The 25,597-nt window shown below is 37.4% G+C and overlaps 1 protein-coding gene across 1 annotated transcript; it reads left to right on the top strand.

The window, feature by feature from the left end:
- The first annotated feature begins 772 nt into the window (after positions 1-772).
- Positions 773-24,745, top strand: RNF38 (ring finger protein 38). The gene is made up of 11 exons (XM_015822261.1): positions 773-790; positions 10,276-10,469; positions 12,196-12,406; positions 14,024-14,191; positions 15,671-15,841; positions 17,624-17,788; positions 18,564-18,670; positions 19,715-19,799; positions 20,426-20,547; positions 22,041-22,140; positions 24,631-24,745. Exons 2-11 carry the CDS (start codon positions 10,363-10,365, stop codon positions 24,691-24,693), a joined length of 1,299 nt encoding a protein of 432 aa, XP_015677747.1. The 5' UTR covers positions 773-790; positions 10,276-10,362; the 3' UTR covers positions 24,694-24,745.
- Positions 24,746-25,597: the final 852 nt, after the last annotated feature.

Raw genomic sequence — 25,597 nt, forward strand, 5'->3', positions numbered from 1 at the left:
TACAGAAAGTGATTGTATGCTAAGGGGTGAAACAGGTTTCGGATGCCTTGTTGTCTCCCGAGGTGTCCTTCCTCCCAAATTTTGTTGCGCTGATCTGTCGCTGCTTGATAGCACGGTCGGAGGTGTTTTAAAAGAGGTGCACATATTGTGATTGTTGTTGTTGTTGTTGTTGTTTTAATTTCAATCCAGCAACATCCCCTCCATTCAGCTCCAAGACAGACTGCAGCCAGTGGCTCTTCAAAAGGAGCCGAGCTTTTTATACCTTCGACCCAAGCCAGACACTCAACCAGTATTGGTAGCGGGTGGGGAAATGAAAGAAGCGTCGCCACAAATTGAAACTTTAAAAAAAAAAAAAAAGCAACCCTAAGATTCGACTCCGCCTTCTTAAAGGAGAAAGGCGTCGTAAGGAAAGGGGGGGGGAGGTACTCGGTAGTCACGTGCACAGCCGCCGCCAGCGAGAGTCTTTCCTAAAGCAACAGCCGCCAGCGCGTGCAGGCTGTTAGGCCTACGTCACCGTGCTGACGTAAAGAAGACATCCTCTGCTGGGCTCCGCGTAACTGAGCTAAAACAAAGGAAGGACTCCTCTGGTTGCTTGGGAGGAGGGGGGGGGCGGAGAGGAGGTGGAGCCGGAGGGCTTGCAAGGCGATTCAGACTGGCTTGGCAACGGCGATTGGTAAGCGAGGAAGTCAATAGGCGTGACGTCACTGTTCCTCGGCTGGCTGAGTGGTAGGTGGAAGGCTTTCCTTAGGGAGGGGGCGGGACCAGAGCATCATGGAGAGCGGCGGAGGTGGTGGGTTCTGGATGTTGGCGGCAATCGGGCAGGGGAAAGGTTCTGAGACCGTTGGTAGCGACGCGGTCGGGCGCTCACTGAGGGAGGCGGCGCGGTCGGGTTCTTTCTTGGGCTGGGCGGATGGAGTCGCACTGATTATCCGGGAAGCTATTGCAGGGGGTGGTGTGGCCGACCTGGGCCTACTGGTGCAAGCGGTGGCCGCCGCCCCCCGAACACAAGGAGACCCCTCACAGCTCCCGTAAGGTACCGGCGCCTGGAGGGGGAGGGGGAGACCCGGGTTTGGTTTCTCGCGCCCCTCCCCCCCCGCCCCTCTTCCTTTCCCGCGGATAACAAATTGCCTCCAGACCTGACAGGAAAAGGGGGGGGGAGGGTCTCGTCTAGGAGGAGCTCCTCGCACCACCCTGAGCGAAGCTTTCTCTTCCCTGTGGGATGTCGGGGTGCTCACGTTTATGATTGTTCCCTGAGGGGAAGCAGTAATGAAATGCAGGCTGCAGGCGACCAGTACTGTACCTGTTTTTTAAAAAAAAGATCACAGGAGGGCTGTGGAGGTGGTGTGGGAATGCATTGACACTCTCCACCCCACCCCCCCAACCTTTTGAATGGTTATAGGAATGTGCTGGGAGGTCTGTCCTTTGTGTCTCCCACCTACCCACCCTCCGCATCCCTGGATTTCCTCTTTCTTGGGAGAGGGCGGTTGCTGTGTTTTCTTGATACTGGTGTTAATATATATATCAGATGGGGGTGGAGAGAGAAGAAAGGCAAGCTCCTAACCGGTGGAACCTGAAATGAGGAAAGTGGAGGGTGTCAAGAAAGACCATAGTGGCTAATGGAAGATCCCTCATCCGTACCACCTTCTCCCCTTCAACATTTGTTTACTATAAATGATAGCTATTGGCCTTACTAAAAATAGGGGACAGGAAACATCACAGTGACTTCTTCTGAAAAAAAAGCTGATTTGGGATAGTTCATTGAATCACACTTTCTAATGTTTTGAGAGTTTGCTGCGTGTGATCTTACGTTCCATCTTTCCACGGGTGCTCGTCTGTTCTGAAAAAGGATATGTTTGCAGAAATGGATGTAATGCTTTGGTGGATCCAGGCGACTCTCTTTCCATCCCACACCGTTGCTATTGGATACTGTACAAAGAAGCAGCTATAGTGACCCATATGTGATATTGGGGGAATTAATACACTACAGTACTTTTATATTTGCTAACTTACAGTCCTGCCTTTTTAGTAGCAGTTTTAGTCAAGGTGCAAAAAGCATTCATGTGTTGTTCTTCTGAAATAGGTGGAGTGGACAGAGAGAAAACATTGGAAGGGAGAGGAAAAAGTATTCAGTGAAGAATGAAAAGAAAGGTTGGTGTGACAGGGGTGTAAGGAATTGTATGATGGTGTCTACATGGATTATGGAAAGGCTATACAATCTCTTTAATTGCATACTTACCAGTTTTCCTGAAGACACATTGCATACTTATATAAATATATAAAAGCTAAGTCTCTTTTGAAAAGCTAGTCATGAGTAGGTTAGGTAGCACCCCATGTAGGTGAGATCTCAAGGAATTGCATTTGAAATCACTATCTTTTCTGCCCTATGTTCACATTTGATATAAATTGTACTTTTTATTATTTTCTTACTAATGACAAAGGTCCATGATAGATATTATCTCAGTTATATACATTGCAACAGCTGTTTTTCAAAATGTTCTGAAGCATTGCCTGTTGTATTTTTGCAGGATGTGTTGTGGGTAATTTCATAAAATGGATACTGGGGAAATTGGTTCATTCACAAAATGGCTCTAATGGAGACATAATTAGCTCCCTCCCCCCCCCCACCTCACCACCCCGCCAAAAAAGTAGTTGCAGAACCCTTGTGGCTTTCTTATTCTATTATTTCTTCTGTGGTGCAATCATCCATTTTTATTTTCTAAGACAACTTGTACTGCCATATAGAAGGCAATATTTCTATATGACAACTACTATTTTAAGTTTTATTTTTCCTTAAAATCAAGAACACCATGATTTACCCAGGCAGGTACCTAAGTTCTCCTGCAATATATATTTATTGTTTGGAAAGTTCCTATACGTTCCTATGTATACAATGTTATATTGGTTGGTGATATATGAGATGCATAATAACAATGGCTATTTATAAACATTTATGAACTGTTCAGCTTCAAAGAAGCCATGAGTTGTATTCACTGGTATTCTTTCCTGTCTTTTACCTTCACTTGCAAATTCTCTGCAGGCCTAGCTGAACAGAATTTAAGCTCTCCTGAGAAGTTTAGAGAAGGGTGGGATGCAGGGAGGGGGGAGATTAGGTGCATCCATTTGTATAAGCGTTAGATACATCCTCCAAAGTTTGAAATTGTTCCTGTGGTTAGGGGTCTTCTCATCTATTAGGTATCATTAAACCTAATAATATAATTGCTTTGAATTAAGCTTTGTAGATAAGAAAGATTAGGGCAATGCTCTTTATAAATATTAAGTAACTGCCACTTTGGTATGGAAATATCCATTTTAGTATTTAAGCTTCTATATCAACACTGGAAGTTTTTAAGAAGAGACTGGACAACCATTTGTCTGAAATGGTATAGGGTTTCCTGCCTGAGCAGGGGGTTGGACTAGATGACCTCCAAGGTCCCTTCCAACTCTATCATCATCATCATCATCATAGCATAATGGTAAAACAGTAAATAACTTAATTTTGCTAAGGTTGTTAGAAGTAGAATAAAAAAAAATGTTGGAGCTAAATCATTGTATTTGGAGATTGGTTGAGTGTCATATAGAATTAAGATGATGGCTCTGAAAATACATCTAGGAAAGAGCCTAACTGTCCAATTTTGCTTTATAATAGCAGGCGTGTAATGATTCAAAACCTTTTTTTTTTAAATCAAGATATATTTGTTATGAAAAATTGAATAATCTGGTGCTGTACTATTTTTTTAAAATGTGCATATTAATAGGTATTGTAATTAGAACATTGGTTTACAATTAAATACTGCCTTAATACAAAGTATGTTCAATCTTCAAAGCACATGCCTCTGAAGTGTACTGTAGATATATTTACATAAAAATAAACTGGGGAATTCTGAATGCTTGCAATAAGCATAATCCTTTACTTGATGCCTGAATACTAGGAAATTCCAAAATAAAGCCATAATTATGTAAACTGGACAGTGGTTTGTCATAATACGAAAGTAAGAATTAAGCACAATAACAGTTTTATTATTTCCCTTTTGGGAATAAAACTCAGACTTTGCTCTCTCATTTTAAAATTTGTAATACTGAAACTTGATCAATATGTTTCAATCATCAATACAGTTTTCTTGATAGTAATAAATATTTATTGGTTAGTGTAGTTAGTGCTGTGCCTTGCATTTAAAAAGTGACCCAAGTTCAAATATTTTGAATGTTTCATGTAAAGGCAGTGGGAGCTTTTAAGAAATCCCTTGCTTTGTTTCTGGATCACAAAAGTACATGGGTTAATCCACTAGTAACCATCCAGAACTCAGAAAAAGTATCCACAGAGATTTTTTTTTAAAATAATTGAATTTACTACAGCAATTGAAGAAACAATTAGGTAAATGTTTGCAGTTTTCTCAAACGCAGAATTTACAACAACATAGCTAATAACTATCAATTTATTTTAGTAATCCAGCCCATAAACAGATTAATTTATTATTTTTAATATACTTTTTAAAATTAATATACTTTTTTGATTGGTGACTTCACAGATTTGAACACATTTTCACACTACACATTTTTTATATAATTGTGCTATCTACAAATCTGAAAAATAAAATAGAAAAACTAGTAAACTTGCAGCACATATTTTTTATATTTGGTAATTTACCTAGAAAGAAAATGAGACATAAACAGAACACATGTTCAACAATTTTATATTACAGCTGTTTACTGCTATCTTTCTGTTGCAAAGTATTTAAAAATAATAATAAATTTATTATTTATTATTAGTATTTGTATGCCTAGAATGAGTCTGAATTTTAGGATATATTCTTAACTGAAACATAAAAATATTGAGGAATTAGTTAACTCCAGAACTGAGAGATAAACTGACCAAATCCCATATTTATTGTATTCAGAATTTCAAGATTTTTATGTTGGAGGAGGATGTATAAAAATTGACAGAGATAGGAAAAGCAGAGGCATCTTAACAAAAAAAAAATCAGAAAACAAATGTTTCCTAACCCATCTTTAATTCTTTGTGTTACTGCTACCTTAAAAATAGTCTAGACCCAGAACTCTGGAGAGAAAGAAGCAGCTCCCAAACAGGAACACACATCTCAGCAGCTAAGACCAATTGCAAGTGAATGAAATATATTGTATGTTCAGCTCAGACTCTGAGAGGAATTTATTCCTTTTCAATCAAGGTCTCTCTTCACTCCTTTGATTAGCCCTGCTGGTTGAAACTGGATGGTTGCAGGCTTCCTGTGCCTACTGTAATGCATACAACCTCTTTGCAGCATAAATTGCATGTTTGGGGGAGTGGAGCAGAGAGAAAATTGGCACTGTCAAAGCTTTAAACTTTGTTGACAGTAAAATAATACATTTTTTTTCTTACGTGCTTGTTGTCATAATTTGACTTCCCCATCCATCTGTATTTATCATTTCTCAAGACTTAAAGGACCAGTTTTTCTTTACTTAACAAATATTAACTGCAGTGAATGAGAAGGGTAAAGAATACAAGAACCTTGGGAAGGTCAGCAGCTTGTGCACCCATGGTATGGGGATATAGAATCTAATTTATCTGGACCCCAGAGAAGTTACCATTTGAAATACATTAGGAAGTAAGATGGTTTGATGCAGTTGATAGATGGTTACTGCAACATTTTCATATATTTGTATTTATTTTTATTCTAAGAGTTAGTAATTTTCCACTCAGATCACATGGGTTACAATACTATACATAATAGTTACGACACATTATAAGAGATATAAGGGAGGTTTTCTGGTTTTCATGACTAGATTTTTAGCAACACCAGTTTGTACAGTATTGTACATAATGGAATAATACCAGAAGTATTAGTTTAAATTGCTTTGCTTAAGAAAATGAATAAGATATTTGGTTCAATTTTTTCCCCCAGAAACAGGAGCAGCAGCAAAAAAAAAAAAAAGACTGGAGAAGAGGGAAATTGGGGGAGAATACAATCTGAGAATGTAGTTAGATTTTCAAAGTTTTTTTTTTAATCAATCCATAGGTAGCATCGGATCATCCCTAGTACCACTTATTGTTGACTGTAGAATCGTAAAAGAGTAATTTCTAAATGCTTTATAATTGCAGGATTGTTGAAAAGTTCATAAAACCTGGAGAGAAATACTGCAAAAGATTAAATACTGCAACATTTTGTTTCATATTTTTGGAACATGCAGCATTATGCAGTACAGATAGTCCTTGACCTATGACCACAATGGAGCCCAAAATTTAAGTGAGTTGTGCCCTATTTTATCATCTTTTTGGGCCAAAGTTGTTAAACAAATCACGTGAATCATGTGGTTGTTAAGTGAATCTGACTTCCCCCCTTTGACTTTGCGTGTCGGAAGCAAACTGGGAAATTTACAAATGCCTATCACATGACCCTGGGATAGGGCATCTTTCTTAAATACATGCCAGTTATCAAGCGGCCAAATTTTGATCATGTGACCATAGAGATACTGCAATGGTCGTAAGTGTGAAAACTGATCAGAAGTCACTTTTTTCAGTGCCGTTATAACTTTGAACAGTCACTAAACGAATGGCTGTAAGTTGAGGACTACCTGTATTACATTATGATACTTGAAAAGATAATTAGTCCCCAGTCCTTTTAAAAAGAACAATAACAACAAAGTGAAGTGGAATAAATGTTAAAAATGATTGAAGCTTTAATTGAATGGGCTACGGCAACGTTAATGAAGGTTGGCTATTAGGTTGTATTTGTGCTACCAAGCATGATTTATTGACCATTTTAAATGATTCCCTTTGAAGCTCCATTGCTCATGTAATGTGCCTGTAATATGTCAACAATACATGTCTTTAAAAGCTTTGTTATGAAAGAACAAAATACACTTTTCTTTTCCAACCACACTGGACACAATAAACTCCTTTCCTGTTATACCGTTAGCTCAAGAACACTTATGCAGAACTTGGATGTACTCTGGATGTTTGGACTTCAACTCCCAGAGTTCACAGCAGGTGGCCTTGCTTTCTCAGGAGTTGAACTGTATTTAGGTAGGAAAGGCTGCTCAAAAATATTGCTGTTTTCTTGTTAAGAATAAAAAAAAATGTGATAAGATCATTTATCAATACTTGATAATGTTTACATTTATTTTCTAATTATTTTCAAGTTTCTGTTAGTGTCCTTGAGCAGGGAAATGAAACAAATGCTCCAGTTCACTTCTACAGGTAGCTCTTAACTTACAACAGTCCACTTAGTGACCGTTTGAAGTTACAACGGCACTGAAAAAAGTGACTTATGACCATTTTTTACATTTACAACCGTTGCAGCATCCCCATGGTCAAAATGATCAATATTCAGATGCTTGGCAACTGATTCATATTTATGACCGTTGCTGTGTCCCATGTGATCCCCTTTTGTGACCTTCTGACAAGTAAAAATGGGGAAGCCAGTTTCATTTAACCGTGTTACTAACTTAACAACTGCAGTGATTCACTTAACCACTGTTGCAAGAAATGTTCTAAAATGGGGCAAAACTCAACAATAAAAATGTTGGGTTCAGTTGTGGTTGTAAATCGAGGACTACCTGTACTTCATCAATAATAATGTGCTATATAAATTTCTGTGAAGAATTGGATATTTTATATATGTATATATTTGGAGGACTTTTAGTCATAGAGGTCTTGTGTGGGTACAGTCATGCTAGAAAATAATCTATTTGTTTGTTCTCTTTTCCATCACACTTATCTGGTGACCCACCAAATAGCTAATCCTCTTCTGCCATATGATGAGACGTGCCCTTGAAGAGTACCTGTTTACTTTCTGTTTTTAATTCTTGGGCTGCTGAATCTTTATTTTATATAAGATGTTTTGGAAGACTAGCTGGTTTAAGTGCCACGGTGATGCTATGTGGTTCACTGTGGTTCATTATAGTTCAACAATAGTCTGTTAGTTGTTGCCGAGATGGTTATGATGTATGGTAATTTTGTCCTTTTCATAGCTTGTATTGATTATGCTGTATAGAATTGAGTGGTTAGGTACAAACATCATCTTCAGCATACAACGTGAGGACTAACAATCACTATATAGGACAGACAGACAGAAGGCTAGCAGATCGCATCCATGAATACCAACTAACAGTCAGAAGACACAATGAAAACTCTTTACTCTCACAACAGATGATCAGACTCAACCATAGTTTCAACTAGGAAACTGAGAATTCTAGAACAAGCCAAATCCAAGAATGCTGAAGAATTCCTGGAAGCTTGGTTTTCAGACAAATTAGCCCTCAACAGGTATATAGGCACGTTAACACACATTCAAAAGGAACACTAAAAAAAGAAACAAAAAGAATCAAGGGTGGGGCTTCCTCCCATATAAACAAGGAGAACACCCCACATTCACTAATCAGTAAGTTACCTAGTCGAGGAGTGAAGAGTTTGCAAATAAACACCCAAGCTCAAAAAGCACCAAGGACACCACAGTTCAACCCTGAGCTACATATATTCTTTTCTGTAAGAGCTTGGGACTAAAACATTGAACACTGACAATTAGCAATTTCTGTTCAATCTTTGTCATTGTTTAGATAGCTATTTTACCAAACCTGTTATGCCTGGGTGCATGTATTTGATTTGATTAATACACTTGACCACAGTTCCAACTATGCAGACTTACAGGTGTTTAAAATTATTGCCATTACATTTTAGAATGGCACAAAATAAGCCAGTTAATATTCAAGATGAGAAAAGGGGAAGTGATAATGTGTTTTTGTTGATGTATTTTCTGATGGTATAACTATTTTTGTATGTATTAAACTTTTGAGCAAATTAATTGACTTGGAACATTGGCAGTGTCTTTGTTAACAAAATATTATCTTGACCAAGTTCATTAGTGTTTAGGGAACTGCTGAAATTGAGATACCAGTGAGAGATAAGCAGGACAGTATGTGCAGTATTGGTTGAATATTTATACTTTGAAGAGTTGAAAAGCAAGATATAAATTGCAGAATCGTTGTGCATTTTTCTGCAAAGCTTTTTCTGAGGCACTCTAGGTTCATTTTTTTGGTCATTTTCACCCTCACCCTTTCCTTTGTATTTCTTTCAGTTTTATAATGTCATAATATACTCATTCTCTGCTGGTGTCCAGTATCTCCCCCTTTTTAAGGGGTACTTTTCCAGTACACATAATAGTCATGACACATTATAAGAGATGTACTGGGATTGCAATTTTCGGTAAAACAGGCACTACCTAGGTCAGGTAAGAACTAGGGAAGTCAAGCGGTTCAAAGCAGGTGTGCACACACCATATCTGTTGGTGCTCTTTAAAGAAAGTGCTTCCTAGGATTCATATGCATTTGGCTTAAGGAGGTACTAAGAGTGTATCCATATCTGTTCCAGAACACTTTGTCACTTTAGTCCTTATCTGAAAGTTCATTTGTACTGTATTAGCAAGAAAATATGTAAGTGATACATTGGAGTTACCATACAAGGCCAAAGCCTGTCTAACATAACAAACTGTATATTAATAAGTAGTGAGGGCATATGTTGAACTGGAACTCCATCTGGCTGCAGTTTCTTCAATAATTTACATTTCTAGAGCATATTGACATGAAATTAATGTTTATGTACACGTTTTTTGTTTTTAAAAAATAAGCAAACAGTGACTGCTATCTTAGAGAACAAAGATTAAGCTTTATTCTACCACAGCAGATCTTTCTAAAATTGTTGCCCTTGTAACCATTTTTTTTTTTTTGCACAATTAGAAAACAAATAATCCCTGCATGAGAAAAAAAAATTATTGGGGGTGTATCATTATTCTTTCAGTGATCAAACATAAGTAGTCAATAAAACTCTTAAGTTATGGTAAAGGTTGTCCAACTTAGAATACATTTTATAGAATATATTGGGGTTGCATGTAAAGATGATGGATTCACATAAATGTGTTTTGTACTATAATGTTCATCTTATCTTACGTTTCTGCATTTCATTTTATCTTATACTGTTTTATCTCACTCTATTTTTCTTTATCATACCTTACTATATTTTATTTTACCTTAGTTTATTTTATCTTATTTTGCTATATCTTACCTTATTTCATCTTAATGTATGTTATTGTGACTGATGTCCATTGCTTTGATATGGTCAATTCATTAATCTGTAAAGTTATACTACCATTATTACATTATTTTAATAATAATATGCAGCTAAACAATTTTTGTGATTTTTTTATCAGAATCAATTTCCTGAAGTAATGCCTTACTTATTAATTCTGAGATACCCGTTGTGAATGCATTCATTTTACTGTTACACAGAGCGAAGATAGTCCAAGTCCCAAAAGACAGCGCCTTTCTCATTCAGTCTTTGACTACGCAGCATCATCACCAGCCCCATCACCACCAATGCGACCATGGGAGATGACATCAAATAGGCAGCCTCCTTCAGCTCGACCAAGCCAACATCACTTCTCAGGGGAACGATGCAACACACCTGCGCGCAACAGAAGGAGGTCAGCTTTTTTTGAGGACAATTATATTGATTTAGAAAGTAGTTTTTGAAGCATCAAATTTATGAGTATTAGGTTTGTGTATAATAAAGAATCACTCCAGAGTTTAAAGCTATGGAGTCTTAATTTTATGAAACTCATGAAGCCTATGCCAGATATATGGAATTTTATATCACAGAGAAGTGAACTGTATCCTACAGCAGAGTTCCCTAACCTTTCCAGCTTTGCGGGCTGGCGGGAGGCATGTGCGCAAGTGGCGGGCATGTGCGCAAGTGGCGGGCATGCTCACCCATTGCTTGCGCAAGTGGCAATGTGCACGTGTGCCCGCCACTTCCGCATTCTGGTTCCAAATGGCTCAAGGGTTGGGGATCCCTGTCCTACAGTCTTAATTAGCTTCTGTACAAGTTTATTGAAGAGATGCTTCTTATATTAGTAAATTGTAATATTTGATTGTCCAAAATATGTAGTTATTAGCTTAAATATTGTTGTTCTAGTACATTTTCATCCAAAGATACCAGAATTGACATCCAAGTGTTAACCTTCTTGTCTCTCCTCTATTCTTTCATCACAACTGTGAGGGAAGTTTAGCTGAGAACATGTGAGTAGGCTAAGGTCAGTCAGCCATGACTTTTGTTTTAAAATTATTGTAAAATATAGAATAACACTCTGAAGTCAGATATAATATATCAGTCTATTCTTAATTTATTCTTACTTTATGCTTATTGGAAGGAATCATGTAGCTTAGTACGGCTCAGATCATCTTATTTCTGAAAAAGCATATCTTTGCAACTTTTGCTAGAAAGTTAGTATTCTTATTGGAATACCAATTATCAAGAAAAAGGTATTTTGTTACCTCCACATATTTTCTTTATGTTTCTATTACATGCTTCTTCCAGGGAACACAAGATACAATATATATATTATATTTTCTTATCACAATCCAATGAGGACATTTTGGCTGAAAATTAAAGCTGTTTTCCCCCCAAAATAACATATGAATGAGAAAGGAATTGAATGTAGAACTATATAATTGAACTGTGCCATTCTTTTAATATGCAACATCATGATTTGCTAGATTCATTTAAATTATTTATTAATATTCACTCAGATAATTTTTAACTTTTTGCCTCCATCATATCAGCTTTCCTTGAGCTTAATCACTTGTTGTATGTCTTTTCTAAAGTTTTCTCAGAAAAGTCCCCACAATCTGTTTGTCATTGTTGTATAAATGAATTCAGAAGTTTTGAATATTTTCAGATTAGTAATACGTTTGTATTCCTCTTTCCATATTTGTTTTCTCTTCTACTCGGTCACACTGTAGAAGGCAGAGATTTTGTAAGAATCTCTCTTATGTATTTGTATTGTAGAGTGTAAAGGAGATGACGGCATTTCTTGGTACTCAAATGCTTGCCAACTGGCAGTATTCATCACAGAACCAGTTGTCTGGCCTCTGACCCATCTGCTAAGTTCAGCTTGACCTTCACTCTTGCTACTAAGTTATCTGAGAAAGAAAAAGACCACCTGGCAATTTTGATCCGATTGTTCTGATTATGTTATATTATATTATTTTTGCCCCAGAAGAAAATAAAAATACATTCAGATTTTCATGGTGAGAGAAATGTGTGAATACAGGAATAAAAGCATGCATCCATAGTATGTAGTTAGTTTATAAATAGAAATTACCATAGCTGTTCAAAGTATAAAACTTGTCCCATTTGATTATTTATAGCCCTCCTGTTAGACGCCAGAGAGCAAGGAGAGATCGACTGTCTCGACATAATTCCATTAGTCAAGATGAAAACTACCATCTTCCTTATGGACAGCAACAAGCAATAGAAGAACCACGAGCCTTTCACCCACCAAATGTGTCTCCCCGTATGTTACACCCAGCTGCTCATCCACCACAGCAGAATGCAGTCATGGTTGACATCCATGAACAGGTATGGGTAAAGATAGAAAAATATTCTCCAAATTTCTTCTGACTGATAACTTCTTTTATTGTTAATATTTCCAATTACCTGGGTATATTGGGACGCCCATCATTCCGTATGAATCACTCTTGTTTGCGCCGGTGTCTGTGCTGAATAACTGTGTGTCTGCATTAAAGCCAGCTGATTTAACAAGGTAGTCACATTTAGGTTCGCCAGAAGGTGGATTAGGGTCTACTACTTAATCTTTGATCCGGCAGTGAATCAGCAAGGATTCCAGAGCCACAGTTATACAAAAAATAATGACAATTGGCAGAATGTTCCTAATGTTGGGGTGTGAGTATTCTACACTTGTGCACTTCAACTATTTCAAATAATTCAAACGAAGGCAGAATAATGTCTGTCTGTTCTTTTCTGTTACTAAATTGTTTCTATCCTTTTGCACATAATAGTCCTCAACATACAGTCATAATTGGGACCAGAAGGAAGTTAGCATGGTTATTAAGTAAATCGCTAATTATTAAGTGACTCATGTGGTTGTTAAGTGAATCCACCTTCCACCATTGACTTTGCTTGGCAAAAGTTGGCTGCAAATGACAGTGGGTTCGCCCTATGACCACCACATTCGCACATTTTTTTGCACGACTGGTGCAAAAAAAAGATTCTAAAATCAGGCACAGTTACCTAATTATCCACTTTAACAACCAACATGACTTACAGCTGTAATTCTGGGTCTCAATTACAGTCATAAATGAGCAAACACATTACCCATTTATCTGCATTCACCCATTTAGGTTAACCCCCTCAGAATCTCTTCCCCTTGTAAGGTTTACGGGTCTTAGATGGGGAATATGTTATCCATTAGGTTTTGAAGGCACCTTTCCATCTTGTGCCCTGGAAGATGTGAAAACCTTTCTTTTCTAATCAGCTTTTGGTTTGCTTGATTGATGCGTGTGTGTGTGTGTGTGTGCATTTAATTGAACCTTGTTTTACTACTTGTATTATCTTGGTTGAGTCTTACTTTATTGTATACTGCCCAGAATTGTAAAATTGGGGTGGTTAAAAGCTCTGTTAAACAAACAATCCTCTCTAAGCTTGAACCATTCTGTAATATTATAACGGCTGTATTTCTACAGAAAATTATAGGGGCTCCTGTGTTGCTGAAGTGTATTCCACTAGACAGATGCAAGGCTATTGGTTTATTTAATCTGAATCTGATATTTCTGTTCAAGGTTCAGCTCCACGTATGATCAGAAAATTAACCATGCAGTTTAAGAGTTACAAGTGAGGACACTGGGCATGTGTCCATTGTGTTAATGCATGTTTTCTATGTCTGGATGTAAGGTAAAAGGGATTCTTGCAATGCCGGGGAGTAAAAGAATCCATCTTTTAGATGTGGCTGTCGGTTGCCTTGAGGCAATTAAAAAGAGATAGGTTTTGTTCTTTATTATGAAAAGATATTTTCTGAAATATTCGACTGCTGTCAAATAGATAACTAAGTTGATAATAGCTGGCAGGTGATTCTCAAATCACCTAAAATGATTTTGTGGAAAACCATAATCCCAATGAGTTCAGAGTTTCCTGTTATTTTAGTCCTTGTATATTGATACTGATTCTCATTGTTCTTAGATTCACCAGGGCACAGTCCCTGTTTCATATACAGTGACCACAGTAGCACCACATGGGATCCCACTTTGCACAGGTCAGCACATACCAGCTTGCAATACACAGCAGGTCCCAGGGTGTTCTGTGGTTTTCAGTGGGCAGCACCTCCCTGTCTGCAGTGTGCCTCCTCCAGTAAGTAGTAGTTTAATTTTAATTTTGAAATAGATACTGAAAATAATTGGAAGAGCAGACAGCTTTAAAGGAATGTATTTATACCTGAATTATATGGCTATCTATAAATATAAATAACTGGCATTTATTTTTAGAGATATTTAGCTTGCATGTTAAAAAGTTAAGTTTCTGGGTGACAGTGCATGAACATGTATTTAAATAACTGTTAAACTGTTAGGTTTATTTCACAAACTTAATTACTCAAAGAGTAGAATATTGGCTTTGTTCCCCTTGATATCTTTGAACATTATTTCCATAAAATAGATTGTGTGCAAAATCTGAAAATACCTATTTTATCCTACTATTAATAATAATTTTTGTAGTAGCTACCCCACCGTTCCTTTTATGTTTATTCAAGGTGGCCAACATTCCTAATAATCCTGTTTTCCTTACATCATTCTTGTGAGGTGGGTTGGGCTGACAGAAAGTGACTGACCCAAAATCACACAGCCAGCTTCCATGTCTAAGGAGGGCTTTAGTTACTATTTTTAACAACTTTGGCTCCAAGAATTCTTTCAAAACTGTTATTTTAAAGTTCAAATGAAATGCCTTTCCTATATTTGACATTCCAGGTAGATTTTGGATAAATTCTCCTCCCTTTCTCAGCTGCTACTACTATGAAATATTGGTTACTTTGAATAGTTAATAATCTAATTGGATAAAATATATCAGTGCATATTTATTGAAATTGACTTACTAACATGGTAGCTCAATGACCATAAAAGAGCTTATAGAACATTGCATGTCAAAACAACTTGACACAAAGATAGCTTTTCCCCCCATGTCATTACTCTGCTGAACACTTAATTCTCACAACACTGTCCCATTTCTAATCTTTTCTCATCTTCTCTACTATCTTCTCCTGTTGGTTTCTTATGATTTATCAATTGTTGTTTGTTGCTTATGATTGATGATTGGAACTATGATTTATGACCTGTGACCTATTACTTGCTGTTTATGTGTACACTGCTTATGCACCGGAGATAAATTCCTTGTATGTCTGATCACATTTTGGCCAATAAAGAATTCTATTCTATTCTATTCTATTGTAAATGAGTCTTACACTAATACCTACAATTCCTACAGAAGTGACTTAACATTGCTTAAACTTGATTTAAGGTTCAAATAATAGCATTGTAATAAATTTTCCTTTAATTACTAAACTCTTGGAGTTTGCATAGTTTGTAATTATGTAATTGTTTATTTTCTAAATTATTCAAGATTATTTAATTCCCTAGAAAAGATTAATTTTGCCATGCCAATAAGTTATTTCTTCTTAATTTGCATAATTAATGTTGCTTTCATTAATAAAAGGGTGATAATCTATACTGTTGCAATAGTATTTGTTTTGTAAATCTTTATTTTATCTTATTCCTGTATAAACATAAGCATCCAAACACTGTATGTTACATACCTTTGTGTATGTTTTATCTTCTGCAGATGCTTCAAGCTTGTTCTGTTCAACACTTGCCGGTTCCATATGCAGCGTTCCCACCCCTCATTTCTAGTGATCCATTTCTCTTACATCCTCCACACCTCTCCCCACACCATGCTCCACATTTGCCACCTCCAGGCCAGTTTGTTCCTTTTCAAACACAGCAATCACGATCGGTAGGTGTTCCTTTTTTTTTTTTTTAATCTATTAATGAATTTTGGAATACTCTATTTAAGGTATTATGTTTCGATGACTGGCTGCCAAAGATTGTTCCACTATTAAATTGAGAAATTCCATGAGTAAATTCTCGTTTAGCAACTGTGATATGCAAAAACCAATCTAACTTTAATCATTTTGATTCCAAGATTGATAGAGGAACAGTATTAAAAATGGATTTTTAAGTTTGCATTGTGGCACTGGGTTTCCTATCGGAATGTGGAAAGAATAAATCAAAGCTGCTATTCTGTATGAATTACCACTGGGGGTTCAGTTTTGAATTTAGGTGCAGTTTCAAATTTAAGAATATAGCTCTGCTTCAGTAAAATCTCTTTACATCTCGTTATTCACACGGGGATTTTTTTTTTTAAAAAAAAGCTTAAATATATTTTTTAGTCTCACTGTAATAGTGAAACATCTAGTGTTTTTCAGAAATGTTCAGACCAAGATTCAAAAGGCTCTTCAGAGGCAGGGATCCAAAACTGATTTGCTAACAATGGCTAGCAAATGAAGCCCATTGTTATTAAGATGCTAGGTTGGCCTATGCCAAGAAGGCTGTTAATTTGGCAGTATGATATGTAATCACCTGGTCATCTTTATTTTAGTTTTTCATGCTGCTGCCCAGAAAAAAATTGTGATTTTTCTAACTTAGACTACAGTGGTAGTTCATGTAACATTTTTTCCTGAAAAAGAATCAGGCAAACTTATGGTTTGCATATGTTCTCCTGGCACCTCATCCTAGAAAATGCTGAGATTAAACTTGAAATTTAGTGTTAGCTTGGCTATTTCTTGATGTGAAAATGCTCAGAGAAGAATGGAGCTACGCATACAAGCCAAAAGTACTTAATCTTCCACGTCCCACAGAACCTCAAAACCACAAAAATGTGGTTTTATGCCCATCAGTTTAAAGGTTCAACCTGCAAAACATTCCCCTTGTTCTTTTCTAAAAACACCTTTTTAAAGTGCTTTGCTTTGTTGAAGGTTTGATTAAACATTCTTTGGAGCCATCTTGCAAAACAGTGCAGTCCAGGAAAGTCATCACAACCATGTTATTTTACTTCGTCCTGTTTCATAGCTCCTCCTCAGCACAACAGCCACACAGCAGTTTCTTCTGGCTTCAGCAGATACTGGTGGAGAATGTTTAGAATTGCTGTGAGGTAATGCTGTTCTCTGTTTTCTCCAGCAGTATTCTCAAGAGCCAAAAGTCTCCACTAAAAATGTTTTGCTTAGCCTTCTCCAAGAGAACTACCCAGGCGTATCAATGTTCTGCAACAGTCTTTGGCCAAGTTTGGGAAAAGAAATTGAAAGCCTTGTTGTTGTTGTTGTTGTTGTACAATACTAGAAATAAGTTGTGCCATATATACTGTGTAATAAGGTAGCAACCATGATAAAACAGACCGCAAATTAATTAACATATGATAGTGATTCGCATCATAATGAATGCTTTAAATTAGTAAGATTAATTTGAAGCAATACATTCTGTGTCTTCAGCTCTGCTCTGAAAACAGTATAAATGTGCACTGACCATTTGTTTAATTAGCCAACTACCCATATATTTAAAACGGGTGTCAAAGTCCTGGCCCGCGGGCCAGACGTGTCACCAGGAAACCGCACCCACCCCATTGCTGGCAATGGGGGAAAAGCTCCAATACGTCGCGTGATGTCACATGACGTCGCGAGTTTGACATGTCTGATTTAAAATGTTAAATATAATACGATGTTTCTATTTTCTTTTGCCTTAGCCTCTCCAAAGGATAGAAAATGAAGTAGAGTTACTTGGAGATCATCTTCCCGTAGGAGGTTTTACCACCTATCCACCTTCAGCCCATCCACCAACATTGCCTCCCTCAGCTCCCCTTCAGTTCCTAGCACATGACCCTTTACATCAAGAGATGTCATTTGGAGTAGTAAGTGATGTTTTGGAAAATACTGACATGAGTTCTTACATATTTGTCAAAAACATTTCGTTTTAGCTTTTTAATGCACAATTTCTGAACATATTTATTCAATTTCCAACAGCTGCCCATCTCAGTCAATGACTCTGGGCACTCACCGTTAAAAAAAAGCACTACAATTAAAACAATAAAATATTTTTAACACAAAAACTATATTAAAAAATCCAAAACACATACACACAACAGCCAAGATACTTGGCCAGTTAAAAATAAAGCCAGGAAATGGAGTCCTTAGCACATTTGGCACCCCAAGCTTGGGAACACAGCCAGATGTTTAGAGCTTTATGAAAGGTTTGGGCCATTCTAATCTTCAGGGGGAGGATATTTCACAGAGCTCGGGCTAGCAATAGCACTTAGACTTATATACTGCTTCATAGCGCTTTACAGCCCTTTCTAAACGGTTTACACAGCATATTGTGTAAACCGCTTGTGTAAATCAAGGTCCTCATTTTACCGACCTCAGAAGGATGGAAGGCTGAACATAAACTAATGTGTCCTAAGTCGATTAAACTAGCCTTGTGTTCAATAGATTTAAGATACATTATTCAGTTAAATGAAATAATTCCTTTTTTATAAAGTAAGGAGCCAAATTGTGGAGTTATAAGAAAAAAACATAGTGATAAAAAAAATCTTGGACATTATTAACACCTTTTTTTAGTGCCGTATATGACTGATTCCATTTGATAACTTACCTTACTTTTAAAATACTTTTCTTTATTTCTTTTAGCCTTATCCACCCTTTATGCCTCGAAGACTCACAGGGCGCAGTCGATACCGATCTCAGCAACCAATTCCGCCTCCTCCTTACCATCCCAGCCTATTGCCATATGTGCTGTAAGCGTGACATCTTTTTTTTTGGGGGGGGGGTATGAATTTAAGGTGGATAATGCCTTTTTGCTATAAGGCCAGGCATAGGTAGTCTTTAACTACAACCATTTGTTAAGCCATTGTTTGAAATTACAAAGGCATTAAATGAATGGTGGTCATGACCAGTCCTTCCCGCATCCTCATGCACATACCCAATTAAAAATAAGAAAAAAATGCTGCTGCTTTTCCAAGTATTCTGGGCATGCCAGAGAAAGAGAGGAGATTGGTAAATACAAAAAAAAAAATGGCTGGCAAGTAAACCAAACTAATTTGATATAGGAACCCTTTATGTGAAATACATAATCTGCTACTTGATTATGTGGCGACATTACAGGTGGTCTTCAACTTACAACAGTTCATGTGGAGCGACTATTCAAAGTTACAACAACACTGAAAAAAAGTGACTTATGACCGTTTTTCGCACTTACAACCATTGCAGCATGGTCAAAATGATCATAATTCAGATGCTTGGCAACTGAGTCATATTTATGACGGTTGCCGTGTCCCGGGGTCATGTGATCGCTTTTTGCGACCTTCTGAAAAGCAAAGTCAACGGGAAAGCTACATTCACTTAACGACCATGTTACTGAATTAACAGCTGAAATAATTCACTTTCTTGGCAGGAAAAGTCGTAAAATGGGGCAAAACACACTTAAAAATTGTCTCACTTAACAGCAGAAATTTTGGGCTCATTTGTGATCGTACGTTGAGGACTACCTGTATATGTTTTAGAGCAGTTTTTGGCTTTAAACAATACTTTCCTTCTACTCCCTAGTTTCTATTAATTGAGGACGTAGGAGTTGTCCACGCCCACTGCTGTTGAGTGTAGAAATGGTTGTAGTGGGTAATAATTTTTCCAATGGAGTAAGCTTTTATTCTAAGCTTTTAATTCTTTATTTTTGTGCATTGTGTTTTTTTACTGTAATTTTAACAATTTAACAATAATTTCTAGGAACAGGTGGGAAAGTATTTTATTTCTGGAATAATAATAAGCCTATCCCTCTTTCATAGATCAATGCTTCCTGTGCCACCTGCCATTGGGCCAGCATTCAGTTTTGAGCTGGATGTAGAAGATGGTGAAGTAGAAAACTATGAGGTTCGTTAGCAATAAATAAGCATGTGAAGTATAGTCATGAGGATTTAATTAGTTTTTTTTTTTTAAATCTTAAGGTGTTAGATTAGTTGTAATTGCTGCTGGAGGGCAGTTTACACAATATTAATTTTTACCTTATTATCAGCCAACTCTCCTTCACACTGGCCAGAAGTCTGAGTGATTGTACTGTGAGGGAGGGAAAGTCTAAAATTGTGTGGAAGAATCTCATAGAGCATATTAACAATTCTTGTTATATATAATACCTTTGAAGCACCATCCCCTTTCATGCCACTGTTTTTAGAGGAGATTTTTGAAAAATGCATCCTTGGATGAAAACCATAAACTTGTGAACTTCTTTGTTTGCAATGGAAAAATATATTAATTCCATAAAGCTAGCTAAAGAGTAAGAATATATTTACACAAATGGATTTCTAAGATCTGTTCATTTTGAATTTAACAGCCAAGTAATAATTGTTTACCTTATATGTATATATCTACATATTGTATATCCTTCAGATAATTTTGGTTTTGCATAGCATATGGATTGTATATTCTGGTTTCTTCTTCACTACAAACTAGTAGTGATATGAAAAGACAAGAGTTGAACTGAAGAATTATTTCTCTCACAGGCACTGCTGAACTTGGCAGAAAGACTGGGTGAAGCTAAACCAAGAGGATTAACAAAAGCAGATATAGAACAACTTCCGTCTTACAGGTTCAACCCAAATAACCATCAATCAGAACAGACTTTGTAAGTTTTTCATACTTTCATTCAACTTTTAGTATGAAGGCATATTATCTTGCTGCTGGAGGTGAAAAAAAAGCACTTGCGCTTCTCCCCCCCCCCCCTCTCTGTCTGTCTGTGTAAAAAAGAGAGTGGTCTCACACTGTTCTCCAACGAGCTGACAAGCTTATTGGGCGGGGCTCCTGCCTTGGCTGCGTCTCTGCAGGAAGCAGGAAGGGCAGGAGAGAGCCAGCCCAATAAGAATGTGTGTCAGCTTGTTGGAGAACAGTATGAAGCCAGCTTGCCAGGTGAGCAGAAGATTGGAGAGAGGGAAAGAGAGGGGGGAGAGAGAGAGAGAGAAAGAGAAAGGGGGGAAGAGAGAGGGAGAGAAAGAGAGGAAGATGGGGGGAGAGAGAGAGGGAGAGAAAGAGAGGGAGAGGAAAGAGAGAAAGGGGGAGAGAGAAAAAGGGAGAGGAAAGAGGGAGAGGGGGGAAAGAGAGAGAGAGAGAGAACTCATGCACAGCACCCTCTATTTCTTTTTAATTAAACTCTTCAATCAAGCTTCCCCTCCGGCGCGCGCACAAGTTTTGCGGCTCCCATAATTTTCTTTTCTGTGGGAAATGGGCCCAAGTGGCTCTTTGAGTGTTTATGGTTGCCGATCCCTGATCTATATCAAATAAATAGAGTTAACCCACTGCTTACCTTCAGTTCTATTTTTACCTACTTGAGGATTGCTGAGGTAATGTATGTGAAATGCTTTACAGTCCAAGCAGTATAATAAGAACTAGAAATGTGTAAAACATTTCTTGCACAAGTTGTTTCATGCACTAACTGTTTTGTATGCAGAACTGCTGGATTTGGGTGCTCTGTGCCCACACTACAACATGCTGGTTGCTTTGTTTCAGGCACGGCACACAAAGGGACTGTTTTGATACAGGCACAGTTGTTTCCCAGAAGGAAGGGAGCAGGAAAAAAGCCAATGAGATTGAGGGCTGGCATGTCAGGGGGATACTGTATGCCGTACTGGAATATCACAAGTGATGGGGAGAGAAGGAAGGAGCTGAGAAGATCAAGGGTGGGTGGATTATTAGGAAGTTGCCACTCTGGGAGTCACTGATGGAAATGGGGAGAGTTTCTTGCCTGTTTAAATTTTGTTTCATCCAAACCCTGAAACAACAAAGGGATTCCAGGTTTGGGTTCTATGGAATGGAGTTTGATCCATATTCCAGAATGCAGTGGTTTATTCTAAGTTGGAAATAGAACATTTTTCCCATTTCATGCAGGCCTGCATAAATGACCAATCCTAATAGGTGGTATTCTTTGCTCATAATTGATACTGAACTGTATTTTTGGAGTCTAAATTTAAAACAAAATCTGACACTGATTCATAAACATGCACTGAAAAGTATGGCTTCATATTTTAAACTGCATAGAAAGCAACTTTAGCTTTTGAAGTCAAAACTTGTTAAATATAATTGTTACTTTTGTTGAGTAAGCTATCTTGCAATGTTCTTTTTTAGGTGTGTAGTATGCATGTGTGACTTTGAGTCAAGGCAACTGCTTAGAGTTTTACCATGTAACCATGAGTTCCATGCCAAGTGTGTCGACAAATGGCTTAAGGTAATGTTATTTTTAGAAAGAAAGTTGTTTTAATCATGTCCATATATTGCACGCAGTAACTTTGCAATAGTCTGGCAAGTTCAGAAGCGTACTTGATGCTTGGAGCAGTAGTTATCAAACTGTAAGAATAAAATTTCTTTCTTTAAGATGGGTCTTCTTGTTGAAGACTAGAAAGTGTTCTAATCTTTCCCAAAACAATGTTTTAAAAATGTCATTAAATATTTTTTAAAATGTATGTTTTAAGTTTAGCTGGTACTGCCAGAAATAGATGTAAGCCCTTCTGCAAAAGAGGAAATTAGACATTTCAGATAATGTCTTAAGTTCTATTGTATCATTACAATGGTAAATTCCAAAGAATCAGAATACAAAAACCTAATGTTTTGCATAGACAAAGTTATTAAGTTTTAATTTCAATGGCCTGTAAAAAGGCATGTGTATGAAAAAAAATTGGACGAATTCTTAAATAGAATTATGTGTCACCATTCATCCTATTGAAATTATGCAAGGACAGAGATTTACAGTATTATCTAAGTTGGTATCATCACTAATGTACATTGCAGTTATTATGTATTCAATTTATGTATTATGAATACATAAAAGAGAAAAAAGATTACCTTCAGTCTGCTGTACGCAGAACTTACCGTTGTTACATCATTTTTATATTGTGTATTTATGCATTCATTCATTGTGCATCCCTCATCTCACCTAAGTAATTCTGGGCAACTTACAATAAACAAAAAAACATAGTATAAAAACATTAATAAAAACAAAGTTAGAAACATATTTAAAAGGCAGGATTATAGTATTAAAAGTTAACAAGTTAAGGTAGAGAGAACCCCCCTCATGACACCAACCATTCCCAGAGTTGCATATTTTGACCCCAATGCCAGTTGGCAGAGCCAAGTCTTAACACTGTTCCTGAAGGGGGGAACATCTCACCTCTAGGGGTAAGGTATTCTAAAGGGCAGCAGCAACAGCAGAGGAAACTTTCACTGGAATCCACTAGCTGAAATTCTTTAACCAATGGGATCGTAATATACCCTCCCTGCCTGACTGGAATGGGTCAGGACAGCACAGTTGGGGTGAGACAATTCCTCAGATAACTTGGTCCATGCCATGAAGGGCTTTAAAGATGATAACCAACACCTTGAATTGAACCCAGAAAAAAACTGACATGCAAGCTTGCATAGCAGAGGTGTTATGTGTGCAAGCCTAGGGCTGCCCAAGACTGCTTGCACTCTTCAAATTTTGAAGCCCCTTTGTACCGTGTTTTATATGATTGGTTTATAAATGTTGAAATATTAGAGGGAATATTATAGAAATTTGGTTACTAAGGATTTGCATTTGTGCCATGCATATTATTCAGTTTTCACTAAGGCTGTCTGTTTTTGAATACTTTTTGCTTTGTTTTCTGATGCTTTTTTGTTTTATTTTCTGATTTTAGGGAAGTAAACAAAATAAATTGCACAAGCTCAGGTTTTCAGTGCTCAACAAGACAGTATCAGGCTTTCTTCTTGCATAGTATCCATGTATCTTTTGTGATCTACACATACATGCAAGCGCATACCCTGAAAACCTCGGTGATTGTCTTCCCCTTCTGACACCATAGAACCGTGGTGGTGAACCTATGGCACGCGTGCCACAGGTGGCACGCAGAGCCCTCTCTTTGGGCACGCGCGCCATCGCCCAAGTCCTAGGCGTTCAGCTGGGTTTTATAAAACCTTTTCGCTTTAGGCCTCCACCGCTGTATGCAAAAAAAAAAAAAAAGGTTCAATCAATCAATTTCAGCTTCTCGTGGGAAAAAAAAGATCTTGCAAAGTTGGAATTGATTGATTGAACTTTTTAGTCCCACCCAGTCTGCCATTACCATTGCGGCCACACCCACCCAATGGGCCATGCCCACCCAAATGGCCACACCCACCCAATGGGCCATGCCCACCCAGGACCCAACGATACATAAGTGGGTTTTGGGTTGCAGTTTGGGCACTCGGTCTCTAAAAGGTTCGTCATCACTGCCATAGAAAGTTATTTTCACAATTGATCTTTAGGAAGTTTCAACTAAAAACATTTAGAACAAAATTATGTATTGTCTTACAATTTTAAGTATGACCAGTTATGATCCTTGAGGTTTGGTGTAGTTCGTTCATATCTGTTACTATACTGAGTAAGGGCAAGTAACCAGCCACCGAGTCTTGTTAGCACATTTGCTGAAAATGATGCTTTCTAATTTTAGGCTGAAATCTTATGTAGATACCAGCATATAAGGCATAAATACGAGTAAGAGAGATGAAAAATCAAAGACTCCCATTCCTACCTTCAAAATCTTTCTCTTTCCTTAATAAGTTCATTCCTCCAAATGAATCTCTACATCAGTTGAAGATAATATGTCATTTATTACAACGAGTGTTTTTTTCTCTCCAGAAGGGTGTTTTCTATTTTGTAGTCCATGAAGCCTTCCTTCAGTAAAACCCTCTTTTTTTTGTATTTTAGGCAAATCGTACCTGCCCTATCTGCAGAGCTGATGCTTCAGAAGTGCATCGTGATTCAGAATGACCGGTCTAAGAGCACAATTCTACTTTGGGTGTTCCTAGTCACATGTGTGTGTGTGTGTGTGTGTGTATGTATATATATATATATACACACACAAACATATATATATATATATACATATATATATATATATGAACTCTCCATTGAACTTAACCCGTGTGGCTTCCAGCCTTCCCTTTACACAAAAGGGTCAATGGACCTTTCTTTGCACTGTGTGATTTAATCAACTATAAAGCTTATAATTAGTCTTCACAATTATGGGATTGTTATACTAACTGTGTGATTGGAACTCCAAAGATTTTTTTTTTCTTTTAGCTTAATTTCGTGTGTGCACTAACATTCCCTGGTTTTTGTGTGATCATTCCGAGTGTTGCTGCGAGATTACAGTGGAACGTGATCTTCTAGCATGTGCTTTTATATAAAAAGTGGTAGCTCCAAACAATATAGCAATCTACCTTATATAGAGCCTTCAAATACTGTGAGTGAGAATAAATGGTGCGGGTGGGTGCGTTGATCGCAGGGTGTCTGTATGTATGCAGGCGAGTAAGAGTTTGGCGATAGGTGTGAGAGGACTTATATACCAGCATGTACTGAGGATGTATGTGTGTAGTATTAATTATGCTGCAATGTATAATCTTGTGTGTTATTTAAACAGTACTAGTACTGTACACTGGTTTCTTTCCTTGCGTTTGCAGTTGCACACTGAATGCAAAGAGTGCAGCCATTATAGACATTCGATATTTCATCCCTCATGTATTTAAATAGTATAAAAGGTCCTTTTTGCTTTTATTCAGATAACTATTATGCTTCCCATTAATTGGGGGTCCGATATCTGTCATTATAGAGCATATTGATTCTCAGTTAGAATTAATTAGCCTTAATTTTAGGCTGCTGGAATTTCTACATT

Source organism: Protobothrops mucrosquamatus, unplaced genomic scaffold (genome assembly GCF_001527695.2).
Source record: "Protobothrops mucrosquamatus isolate PMUCROS unplaced genomic scaffold, P.Mucros_1.0 scaffold1511, whole genome shotgun sequence".
Taxonomy (NCBI): domain Eukaryota; kingdom Metazoa; phylum Chordata; class Lepidosauria; order Squamata; family Viperidae; genus Protobothrops; species Protobothrops mucrosquamatus.